The following is a 13,718-nucleotide window of genomic DNA, read 5'->3' on the forward strand; positions in this document are numbered from 1 at the left end:
AGACAGCTAGCATTATGGACATGTTCCTCGCGTAATTTCAAAGCACTGAGCTTTGATGCAAACTCAGTATGGACCTGCAACTACCTGATTTCCCCTGTGGGTTCTCCATGTGTACAGTGTTCATGCTAGGGGGGCTACTCTTAAAAACCCTTCTCGACCCCTGATAACTACAGAAATAAAGAGTCTGGGATGAAAGGGGACAGCAAGCTGCTCTTTCATGAATAAAAGAATATTGAAAGAGAACGCAGAAACCACTTTTACAGATCGAGATGGGTACATTGTTAATGCGACTATAGATGGACATTAGTATCAGTAATCTTGCTCTACTGTTACGACACAATCCACTTCTGAGGCGTTCCTGAAAACGTCTCAAGACTCGCCTGTTCATTTAAAATTAACACCTACACCCACAGATCTGCAAACATAACTTCTTTAATTTCCCAGTAGTAATAACACCTAAATAAAAAAACAAAAAAAGACTTACCTGGAGGTTTAAGCACTGTACAAGGTAACAATTTACAACATGTCTTTGCCAATGTTAGGAGACAGTATACTTTAAAAAAAAAAAATCAATATTATTTAATATCTATCTATATATATATGTGTGTGTGTATATATAAATATATATCCTATTTTCGTCAAGTCAACTTAGCCACATCCAAAACATGTAGATTAGCTGGATCTTACACATCCCTACCAGAAATGCATTAATCGTGTCAGAAAACAAAAAACAATTAAAGTAAAGATGAGCTTTATGGCTGCTGACACTAATGTACTTTGAAGGTTTGCCAACCCGTGAAAACTGAAAAGTATACAAGTCATATCCAAGAATTGTGTATATTCAAGTACCCTCTAATCAGCTTTTCATTTCCTCTCACTCAAACAATAGTGGGTCATATATGCATGGCCTCTTCATTGCGATGGGGCAGGCAGCAGCAGCTACTGCCACAACAGAATTATGAGAACCGCAAGAACACTGTTGATCTCTTTACTTTCCCCGGAGATCTTGGCTGCTTAAAATAACCAAAATTTCAATGTGAAAGTACAGTGAAAATGAGGAATTATTGGGGGGCGAAACTCGGAAGGTAATAGGGAGCGCATCACTGTGGTATTTAGCATACCCACCTCTATACAAAAACAATCCCTGAGCTCCTCGCTCGCAAAGAGAGGGTTGTAGCCTGTGTCGTGATTAGGCATCACTGCACGAGGAGAATCCCAATGATGAAGCATGCCACCTCGGTGGGTGAGGGATTTTGTCCGTTTAAAGAGATATCCCTTTGCAGCTAGTTCTTCACTTTGACATCTACTTCTGTTGCTTACACCCAAGAGTTCTTTGATTGTGATATAAGTATTGGTGGAGGAGCTAACCCTTCTAGGTCTCTAGATCTCCTCGGAACCCCCTCTCCTGTTTGTGATAATATATTAATATATATAACCAATTTGTAATGGGCCTGGTTTTCCCCATCTCCTGCGTTACCTGTATCCCACAAACTCTGAGGGCGGGGAATATCCAGTATATTTACAGAGCCCCTCATAATGTAGCCACAAGTCACATACCAACCCAGGGAGATCATTTACATCAGACAGACCACGTCTGAAAAGGTCTCTTTTTTAACTTTAGATTCTCTAAAATTATAGCTGATCTGTGATCAATAGGTTTCTAAGAATTTACTGTTCTTTGATTGCTGATGAATTTAATGCTGTACTTTTAAATAAAAGGATGATGTAATGTGATTATGAACGAATACTCTGCAAGAGCTTTGTTCAGTGTGGAAGGCCCCATATGAGTTCCCTGATCAAAAGTTAAGTTCATTGTTGGTGAAGGAACTTAACGTGAGGACAGTACAGGTCTAGAATCAAGCCACATGATCTCAAGACAGCCATCACGAAGGGGGTTAAGCGGGAGGCAGTATTTGTAAAAAAAAAAAAAGGCACTTTCCAAAATTAATACCGGCTAGCCTTTTTAGTTCTAAATAACATTTACTAATGGAAGACATTTCCCATTGGCAGAATTGCCAAAACTCTGCGTTCAGCCCATTCAAACGAGAGCTTTTCACTGACTCAACAACTTGACCCCAGTAAACAAATAGTAAAGATTCAGCCTGTGTGCTTAGTGACAGGTATCTTCCACAGATATGGTCATTGTGCACTGTACAAAGAATAAACCTGTCTAATGCATATTAATGTGGACTGTTAGATAGCAAGATAAAGGAAAATCAAAGGTATGTTATGCTGTACGTGGATATAACAAACAACTCCAGTAAGTCCTGTAGAGGCTCAACATGTTTTAAAATGTGTGTAGAGAAATCAGAGACCAACCTTTACAGCGGGGCGATCCGTAAGCAGAGTCCCATTTTCGCTATAGGTATATACAACAAAATCCTTGGATAAAAATTCTCTGAAATAAAAAATAAAAAGTTATTATTTTTAAGTTATTACAGTCAATCGTACTTCATGAGCATGATTAAGCATGCATTCATGAAAGTCCTTGTCCATGTTACCTCTACTACTACTTTTCAGCTGCCAGCATCTCGTTTGGGTAGCTAGCCATATTGCATTTATAAGAGAGGCATGAAAATAATCATCCTTGACCTCCAGAGAACATTACTCCCACCTCAGAGCACTTCACTGGATCGACGTCCAAAAAAGGTGGCAGTTCAAACTACTGACCTACGCCTACAAGGCCCTGAACAACAAAGGACCAGACTACCTCAACCACAGACTGAACTTCCACCAACCCGGCAGACAACTGTGCTTTGCCTCCCTCTCCCTTGCCCACATGCCCGCTTCCACATAAGCAGAAGCGGCACCACCTTCTCCTACCATGCAGGCAAGACCTAGAATGGCCTCCCACTTCACCTCCGGACTGCACCCACCCTACAGAAGTTCAGATAGGGCCTAGAAACCTGTATATTCAACTGACAACTCCCAGTAGCAGTCCCCGCCTCCAGCGCCTGGATACCCTCATGGGTAATAACGTTCCAAGCAGTTCAACAAAAAGAGGAATGGAAACAATTAATGATGTAATGAATAAACAAACCTCATGGTATTCCAAGATGACAAGATGGCACTGGAAGCTTCAGCCTAAGGTACAATTAGGACCGGCCAGCAGTTTAGAACACAGGCAACCAGCGAGAGTGATCACAACACACACAACACTAGCTCCAGCATGCAAAACATTTTCATTAAGAACTCATGCACCAGCCTAGGAGGACATACTCTCACGTTCAAGACCATGTTTTACCTGGGAGCGCAGGCGGGGTTCCAGCAATGCGTGAGCTTGTTTCCTGTTTGCCATAATCAAATATTAGGAGTGTCTACAATGCTGAGACTCCTACAATATGCATCCTCTTGGCGGTCTCTTTAGAATTATTGCTTCTCAAATGTAATCTTGTTGCCTATTAGTATGACACTTTTTAGAGGTGTGTCACCACTGCATTATAGATTCTCGTCAATTCCCGATGAGAGGCAGCATCTATCAGCATTCCCCTGTACCACCAGGGTTTTTAACATGCATAAAATCCTTGTAAGGAGTTAAGCCCAATAACTGTACTTCGCAATCTGCACCCCACAATTATATTCTGGAACACCCTTAAACTACCTGTGATGGGTAAAATTAGACTAATTAAAATGGTGATATTGCCCCAGTGTTTGTATGTCTTGCAGGGGGCTGTGTACGAGATACCTCGGGGGTATTTTGGAAACGTGATTCCCAGTTGGTGGAGCTCCTCTGGGCAGGTAAGAGAGGCAGAGTAGGTCTCAATACACATAAGACAACGTGGGACAAGGGAGGGATGGAGGTCTCAAGTTTGAAGCTCTATTACCTAGCAGCCCATCTACAGCCTGCCATACTTTGGCTGGATGGTGATCCTAACTGTGAGAGAACCTTATTAGATGTCACACATGACGGGCACCAGCTTGGAGAGTTGTTAATGCGTGGGTCGGCCATCCTAGATCACTTTCAACATCTGATCCGCCTCATGGGTAGACTTTGGGACAGGACGGCAAAACAAGTAATCCGACATACACCGCATGCCCTGGATTTAGATATCTGCATAATGCGCCCATTTGCTCAAATAATAGACCCTATGGCAGTCAATAAATGGCAGGAGGGTGGTTGCATAATGTTGACAGACCTCCATCCGGAGGGGTGTTCGATCACTATGCAGGAGGCAACGGATACTTTATGCATTGGAGGGGAGCAATTCTTACAATACGGTAAAATTGCAGCCACGACACACAGACTGTGGCAAACCTTCCCTGAGGTCCCTGAACCATTGCATACACTGGTGACTTTACTGTCTACTGTTCATTACACACTTATACAGGGCGCTGCGCACAAATAGGCGGCTAGCACCGTTAGACGAGGCCTGGCAGCGCTTTAGTGACAAGCCTATTACTCCCAAAGACTGGTTAAAAATTCATGCTGGGGTCAGAAGGGTTTCAATGTGTGCCCGATTCAAGCAGATGCAATATAATATTGTTCATATTGTGTACTTATCCCCTAAGAGATTGCACTCTGTCTACCCAACTAGGGAGCAGAGTTGTCCCTGCTGCGGTGCAGAGCCAGCACATTTTCTGCATATGTTGTGGCACTGTACTGCTATTATACCTTATTGGGTGGAAGTACTGTCCCATATCAAACACACTACTGGATGTGACATCCCGGCAGATCATCCAGTGTGTACTTGGTCAGATCCCCACCAACCCCAAAAAGACGCCGAGTAGGAGATGCACGATATTGGGGCCTACTGTGGCAAAATGACAAATAGCGATCAGTCGGCTTACTCCTCAACCCCTAACGGCTGGGGTCTGGAAACGGGACCTACTTGAATTGGCTGGGGCAGAAGAGGCACACATGAGAAAAAAGCGCAGGGATACGAAGGCGACAGATGCCCTGCTGGCTTGGAATGCAATGACACAAGCATTACTGGAGCCCCCTGGGGAGAACCGCCGGGGAGAGGATTGGGGAGAACCGCGGGGAAAGGATTAGGGTGAGGGAGTGGCCCGATGGATTTGTGCTATACACCTGAACAAGCGTGAACCACTACATTCAAAATTGATTTCAGGAGGCGGAATTGTGACGAGAACTGGAAACTACTATTTGATGAATAACGGGATACTGAATGGAAGCCATGGTGGGAGGGACCGGCTCGGGAGGGCTGGGAGTTCCATAAAAAAGTTTATTTCCCCCTTTATGAATTGAAACTTTATTGGTTATAGTATGTGATATGTATGTGTACTTTGGTGGGGAAGATCGTGATATTCCCAAACCGTTCGCTAGCAGATATCCTGGATTCCCTTTTTGACTACTCGTGATATTTGTTATATGCGGACTTACATTATTGATCTGCAGATACCTGCTATAGCTTATGCATATACTTGTTGCTCAGAGATTTCTTCTTAATGATACTGCACTGTATACTGTATTGTGTTTTAACCTGCCAATAAAGAAATACATTTTTTTTAAAAACTCTGTACCATTGACGTCCCACCATATTCCCTGGGCACCTGAACTTCACGATTTCTTTTGTTTAGGCGACAGTGGTAAGAGCCCCTAATCCGAAGGAACCGCCATACTAAGGATTAGGTATCTCAAGGTCACCTCTGAGGGGGGAACCTCAATTAATCGACCCACCCTTTAGTCTAAGAGGATAGTCCACTGAGCCGCCTCGACCCAGCCCTGGCATCAGGAGCCCCCCTATGTCTGCATATATGTTTTAAATTAAACTTAATGTTCGTGAACATTAATGTGGCGCTATAGCTGGGATAACCCTTTGTTTACATTAGTGTGTAGGAATTATGATAAGGCAGCAGGAACATTACCCTACCTAATATAGGGTTACGTGTTTATGCTAGCGCCATTTGCCCGAAGTACGAATGCAGTCTTAGGGAAATACACCATCTTTATTGGCAGAAAATCCCCTGGAGGGAGGGTTCAACCTAAGTACTTGCATGCAGACAGAGGTCCCTAGTTACCCAAACACTACTCTGTAGGGGAAATACTGCCGCCTGCCAGACTGACTGGTACTTTTCAATTGTAAAGATCCATAGATTAATTTGTACTGAGTAGGCATTGTTCTGCTTTCAATTGCCCCGTTCTATATACAACATGGAGCTGCCCTGCAGAACACGGGGAACTGCTTTTAACTTTGCAGTCCCACATTGAGGTAACAGTTGCTAAATTTCTCACCTCAAATATCACAAGGCTTAGCTTCTATTGCCACTATCACACACTGGTCTCGGAGATTCCTACCCCCACACTTTGAGCTTGCAATGAAACTGAAACATGTTCCACCCCGGTTTCCAACTCAGCAGCTTGAGAGTCACTTCACAGCTAAAGCCTGTAAAGTTTTGGATTAAGTCTGATTTTTTTACATACTAGTCTGATGAAGCGCTGGCTCATACCGGTCAGGGTTCCAACTCCAAACCACGCCCTACACCTGCATCAACACAATTCATTTTTCTGTTTCTGAAATACCTTGTTTTCAGCTACCAAGCCCCACCCCATTTTATAAAAAAACACCTCGAGTCGATGCTGGCATTGTAGCTAACATGGTATGCAAGGGATATTTAGGGCCATTCATGTAATGGTAAAAGTGAAACTGCAACTCACATTTAGGTCTTCGCTGAAAGTGGCACAGAAATCATGGATCTATTAGGCAGTAGTGTAAAAATCAGAGAGCGCTCGCAAAAAATTTAAGATTCCACTAATGTTGAATATATCAGGACGGCTGGTCCAACTCTTACTGAGTAAAAACTTGCTATCTTTGCTCCAAAAATTTGAGTGCGTGCTCCAGGTTGATGGTCCCAATGGCAATACGATAGCTTTCACGATCAAGGGGGCCGATTACGATTCCATTCGGAAAGCATTCCGACCGAATTGGTTCCGAAAGACGGGTCCCTTCGGTACCCCCAGGGGTCAGATTAGGAGGGTTCCCGGGTGAAGGGGGGCCTGCTACATGCCCTCAAAGACCGATTCAGACAGCCGTTTTGTTCGGGGCAAACCTAATCGGAACGGCTGTCTGAATCTGTCATCGTATTCGCTCGCTCGGAAAACCGTGTCTATGGAGCTGTACGAATCAGCTCTGAAAGGCTAAATCTAAACAATTGCCTTTTGGAATCGATTCGGACAGCCCGATTGGTTTTCCAGGCAAGGTAATCTGTCGCTTGGAACTGGGTACGATTCGGTCGGAAACAAGGGTTCCGAATCGAATCAGGCAAGCCCGAATCCGATTCGGAGCCCTTCCGAACGTGATTGTAATCGGCCCCCAAGAGTATCAGATAGTTCAGTTGGTTGAGTGTCTTCTGCATGGTGGGAGCAAAAAATGATAGCTGGTCTTTGGAACTGAAGGTCACAACCATTACTCTACCACAAAGGCTTATGTTTACTGCAATTTTCTTAGCACAAATAAATTGCCGTAGGGTCCATGTAAGGTGTTCCTACATTTGTAATGTGCTTAAAATTCAACAAATCCCCTTGAAAAGTAGTATTCACATTTCACACAAAATTTTCCAATGTCACTGCACCAATGCGCCTAAAAGTGCATCATTTGCCCATAAATTCATCAGCCGATCAATGGTCTAAAGATCCTATCAGGTTTTTTAACAATGTTACTAGTACAATGGGATTAAAAAGCAAAACTGTAGTCAGCTATCTGATCAGTATGTTACCCCTTGTTCTAACGGAGGAATTTCATCACAAACTGGACAAATTAACAAGATTCATATCGCAAAACAAATGTGCAAAAATATCTCTTAAGAAACTACGCTTACCAGTCCACCCAGGCGGTGTTAACCAGGCTGATTTCAAGAAGTACCAAACCGCCTTCCTAGTCAGACAAGGCTCTCTTTGGCTCTCCCCCCCCCCACCCGACTATACCGCCACTTAGTTATTAGTCAAAAAAGAATTACTCAGTGCACTTTTACCTAGTAACACATTACCCCTTACCTCGGGAAAATACATCTTCTGCAATACCAAAAGAGCTTTGACAAAAATTGATATACTCAGATCAGAGACCTCTCTCACTCATTGTAATATGTCGTTATGGTGGAGTAACGCAAAAATCAAAATAAAAGGAAAAACCATATTCTGGAAATCGTGGGCATCGAAAGGCATCCACTTTCCAAGACTACTGGGCTCCTCGGGTGCCCCTCTCTCCTTCAGAGAATTTAAACATCACGCTACTCTTCCCCCCCCCCCACCCCCTCCCTGTTCTCTGTATTTACATATGACCCCTAGCCCCACACACGACCTCCCACTGATTTTCTACTCCCCTAATTCCTAATCCCTTTGTCTCCCTCCTATCACTCTCCCACCTACCCTAGCCCAAGTTCGAACTACCCAAGTTACCTAATAGAATTCTTTTGTAAATTGCATTCATATTTATCTGCTTGCCTGAGTATATTGATTCTTATTGCAATGATTCTGTTCAAGAGTTTTTGTTTTTGTATACTGTTCCTCCTCACATTCATGTAAAGCGCTCTGATACCTCAGGGTCTAGCCAGCGCTATAGAAAACCTTTAAAATAAATAAAATAAAATAAATAAATATACATCAGGATAACCTCTCAAATATGGACTTTATTAAACTCAAAACAAGCCTGTCCAAGTTAAACTTTCCTGACAAAGATCCTTCCATCATCAAGACGATACTAGCATTTAACAAGTCAGCCACCAAGCCTCCAAGTTATACCATTTCTTACTACCCAAATCCACATCCTCCATGAAAAAATTTAATATCATGGAACCATCCCTCGGGATAACTGCAAAGTAGTTTGGAAGTCAGTTGTATCCCACAAGATCTCTCCCACAATTTCCTAAACAAACTATTGGCTTCTAACAGATCCTTTTGGACTCCGTCACGGCTCCACAAAATGTCTCTTAAAGATAATCTTTCATGTTGGAACTGTAATGCAGCTATCGTGGACCTATGTCATGTTCTATTTTACTGCAGTAAGGTCTCCTCCTTTTGAGACAGTGTGTTTGACTTCATCTACACTCTTTGTGGGGTCCGTCTTAACAAAGAGTTTCTTTCACTAATTCAAGGTTTTCTAGATCCCCAAATCCACACACAGAATGATAGACTCCTAGTGGACATATAACTGACTTCGGAGTGTAAGTCGATATTGGCCAACTGGAAGAACACAGCTGCCTCCACCTTTGAGGCCTGGCTGAACTGGATCTCCTTCTTAAGAGGTGCAGGCAATATCTCTCTTCAGAATTCCCCTTGTAAACCTCAAAATAACAGTATATGGATATCATTAGACACTTACTTCTCCATGACAAAACCTCCTTGATCCTTTGTGGACCTTGGACTGCCCCCTTCCCCGTGCTTGGGTGAGTATCTCCTGGACTTGGACATTGGGTTAACTTTCTATCATCACAATCTATAATATGTGTGCCCAGTTTGTATCCTTATTATCAACAAATATGGACCATTCAAACATCGACATATAATTGTCATTTGTAAATGTGTTATACTCTGGCTCAAACTTCCCTTAACTCAACTCTTAGAAGCATACCCAACTACTGAACGGCAAGAGGTCCCTCAGTGAACCACTCCATAATTTCCTTCCTGTTTCTTTTTTGTGCTTTTATTTCGTATTATTACTGCAGTGCTATGTATATTGCTTTCACATGTGTTTCTGTCTTATGAAAGAATGTTAGATGGTCTTTCGTATTCTGCACATGTTTTCTGAACATTACGTATCCTGTTATAATGCCATATCACAGTCGTTTTTCTTATACTTTGTTTTGTTCTGTTTTTAAAACCTAATAAAAAACCTTTTGAAAGAAAAAAAAACGCAAGCGTTTATTCTATATTTACCAAAGATTTCTCAAGACAGAGCCCTTAAATGACCTTAAGTGATAGGTGCTGCTTTACAAAATGTCTGTACAGCACTTAACAGGGCAGTTATATGTTTTTTGGGCTCCTTAAATAACAGACGTTACTATGAAACAACTTATTGGTAAGCAATCCCACGGTGGAAGGATGAACGCAAGAGCTGGCCCTGCAAGAATTCAAATTTTTTACTTGCAGATCGCACGTCAGCTCTTAAGTCAACTGCACACGCTTTGTGCCAGCAAAGTAAGGGAGAAGGCGTCCAAAAAACATATCACTAGGGTACCAACATTCAAGGAGATGGCTCTGCACTACTTTGAATTGTCTTGCTTCAGTGGCAAGCACGATTACAAACTCTAGGCCTAACATGCACACAAAACTGTTGAAAAAAGAGCTGGGGAATATGTTTTTCCACAGAATCTCGATGTTTGACATACGTAGGAAACTGTAGAAAACAGTGTATTGGAATATGTTTTCCATAGATCACTTCTGTAAAAGCTGGGTGTACCACATTCGACAAACAAAGGACACATTCAAATACAACAGTGCCTTTGTATTCGAGCCTGGAAGTTTTGCTAGCTACAAGATTAAGTATGCACCCTATGAACTGTTTTAGAAAGGAAAGCCCCAGATCTACTGTCCTTGGATAAAATACAAATGAAGAGCATATGTGGCAGGAGCATGGGGTAAGTAGAGCAACACACAATGCCACAGGGGTCACAAAAGAAAGACACCCATTGTAGATGCTCACAATATTAAAACTTTTCAGAGAAAGTATCTGCCACATATTGAAGTTGTAAATTGCGTTGAAACAAAGGTCAGACATCACAAAGCGATGCCATGCATCGCAGTACTTTACAACGCAGTAGCCACAGCGCGATTAACTTTATAGCCTCTTGTATTACTTCGTGGAATATTTATATGGAAACTTAAAGTACACACACGTGTAAATTCATTATATATATACATTCAATGAAGTAACCAAGTGTTAAAGTGATATTATAGTTAGATGTTGTTACATATTGAAATTTAAAAACCGATAATCCATTGAAAGTTGCCAGTTATAGTTCAGTGGACTACTACTTACACCACGTCATGCGCTGCATATAGCACACATTACATAAATCGTGACATGTTAAATGACGTCACTGATGACACGTTCAAACAAATGTGACTGTGTGCTAAACACCTTTTGCTCTGGAAGGTATTCAACAAGCTACACCTAGAACCAATCTTCACTCGCCATTCTAGTACTAACAGACGTAACCTTTTGCAACATGCAGGACATGAAGCATATCTGTGAACTCACCCACAGTAGTAGATACTATGTTCATTTTGCTGGTATTTAGCTGTGTAAGATAGGAAATGTCTCTGTAGGCATTAATACGATCAGCAAATTATTACGGCTTGATTGCCGTCCAAAAAAGTGTTAAGTCTTTATTTACTTTAATGGGATGTGCCTATTAAATACCTCATCTGACATAGAAGTTTAAGCCAACAGCCTTACATCTATACAGTAGTTCCTAAGAAGGCATGCACACAGTCGGACCCTATGGGCAACCCTCCGTAGTTCATAAAAATACAGTACACATATTCCTGAAATGAGCAGAATGACACAAACCCTTCAAACAACACTTACAATCACACTGTCACTTAAAACATCTATAAATGGTTCACCCAAATATTATACATTCTTAAACAATGTATAATGTCTCAGTGAACTTCGAGAAATGGATAGCTGTGCCTTATAAAACTCCAGTATATATAAAAACTGTTTGGCAACAGGCCTGGGATTAAAGTGACAACTTATTTGAAAAGTGTGTCAGCAGATCACACAAACAGCACTCAGTCTCAAGCTTGTTTATATCAAGTAGTGTTTGCACTCCATACTTTACTGATTGTTAAAGTGTGCACCATAGTAATTTTACCATACTCAACCAGACTTGTCTCCAGGACCATGTTATTTCTATTCTTTACATGCACACGTACATATAGTCAATCTATGATGTAGTTGATGGAGGCCCTTTACAATGAACTTAAGTTTTTTATATGATGCACAGGTTTATTTAGTAATTTTAGTAGCAGTAGTTTGGAAGATATCAGTGATGTCATCTATGATGTAATTTAACATGTTATGAGTGATATCATATGCAAGGTCATTAGTAGTGCATAGTGCATGCTGGGAGTGCAAGTTATAGCCTTGTCTTGATGCAGAACCTGGTTTCACAACGTGCATGTAACCTCCTGAGCACTTTTTTTTTTGTCCAGCTAGATGTTCAAACAAGCATTTGCAATGCAATAGGTCTCGCATTTACGCAAGTTTGAGCTATTGACATTGCAAATGACTGCCTTTTATTTAAGTTTTAAAAACAGATAAATGCATTGTCATTTGCAATGTCAATAGCTCAAACTCGCGTAAATGCGAGACCTATTGCATTGCAAATGCTTGTTATCCTTTATTATCACAAGGCAGGTGATGTTTTAACACCCCTTTAGCCCCCTTTCTTGCCCTCACTTCACCCTCTGGCTCCTGCTGACACACATCAACATACCCTTCATTTGCTATTAGTGATTTAGGTGAGCTGGGGGAGGTGCGGGGCTATTTGTGTTCAGGGGCCAGTCCCTGCTCATCCAGGTACTGACCAGTGAACAGAAAAGTGACCCCCTGCTGCCTTATTTAACTCACTACCATCAGTAAGGGTGCCAAAATGTCCTCCCCCCAGGCCCAGGGCGCTATTTTAGCAAAGACCAAACTACTTGTTACTGCTCTGTGGAAGGGAGACACACATAGGCACAACTAGGGGGCACGCTCTTTTCTTGCTTCTGTCTGTCACAGAGGACAACAGGGTTATGTTTTCCAGAGATGCAATTACCGGGTCGGCCAGGAAATTGAGTCCTGGCTGCCTCCGGTATACAATGTCGACTCCAGACCAGCACCGAATCACATAAAACATAAAAAAAACACGCATGTGCCATTAGATAGAACATCTTGTAGTTAGGCGAGGGGCGTATCTTCTATTGGTGCAGCAGGTGCAGTGGCACCGGTGTCCAGAGTCTAGAGGGGCTCACTGAGCCCAGATTATTGCTGAATTTAATAGTTCAAACAGGGGCCCATTTCCTTCCTTGCGCTAGGGCACGCGACACACTGACCATGCCTCTGAGTAACGCCACAAAATAGTAGAGAAAAACAAGTGGAAGGATTGTAGAATGGTGAATACAACCTACAGACTATGGGAAAAAGAAGCCCCGACCAGAAACGGTGGAGGAGGGGGGTGCAATTACGAACCATGACCAGGGTGTAGAGACACAGTGTTCAGGGGCATAAGGTAGCCTTCTATAGAGCTTGAAAGTCACCGACCTCGAATCTCACCCCCTCCCCTCTTCCCCGGGGCGTCCCGCCTGGCCAAGGCATTCCTAGATCTGTTGAGCGAAATGCTTTCATCACTTTGCCACACTGCCCATTAGGCGAGCAACCCTTAAAATGTTTGCATGACTTCACTGAAAGTGGACACATGGTGACCTATCGCGAGAAAGATGGCGAGAGTGTGATCGATCGACAGTTATTGAGTGGCAGAGGGGAGGGAGTAAACTGGAGAGGACTGACCTATATGAAGAGAGGGGAGCTGGGAGAGAGCGATACACTGGCAGGCGCAATTAGGGTGGTTTAATTGTGCGGGAAGGAATAGAGGGTGTGTAGATAGAAACATATGAAGAGGAGTTCTTGCACGAGAGAGAAACGGAGAGTGAGGGGGAAAGAAAGCGAGAAACACGCAGATAGAGTGAAAAGAGGTGCAACGGGTGGTTATAGAGAGCCAAAGAAAAAGAGAGAATGGCTAATGAGAGGAAATACAGACGACAGGGAAATGAGACAGGG

At 42.6% G+C, this 13,718-nt stretch overlaps 1 protein-coding gene across 1 annotated transcript in view; it reads right to left on the minus strand.

Annotated features, from left to right (window-relative positions):
• Positions 1 to 13,718, minus strand: part of ADAM9 (ADAM metallopeptidase domain 9) — a 764,238-nt gene that overhangs the window by 387,204 nt on the left and 363,316 nt on the right. Inside the window, exon 4 of the mRNA XM_085634568.1 lies at positions 2,320 to 2,398. Coding sequence (XP_085490694.1) covers positions 2,320 to 2,398 — 79 coding nt within the window. The remainder of the gene's footprint in view (positions 1 to 2,319; positions 2,399 to 13,718) is intronic.

The sequence above is a fragment of the Triturus cristatus genome, chromosome 11 (assembly GCF_964204655.1).
Source record: "Triturus cristatus chromosome 11, aTriCri1.1, whole genome shotgun sequence".
Lineage (NCBI taxonomy): Eukaryota > Metazoa > Chordata > Amphibia > Caudata > Salamandridae > Triturus > Triturus cristatus.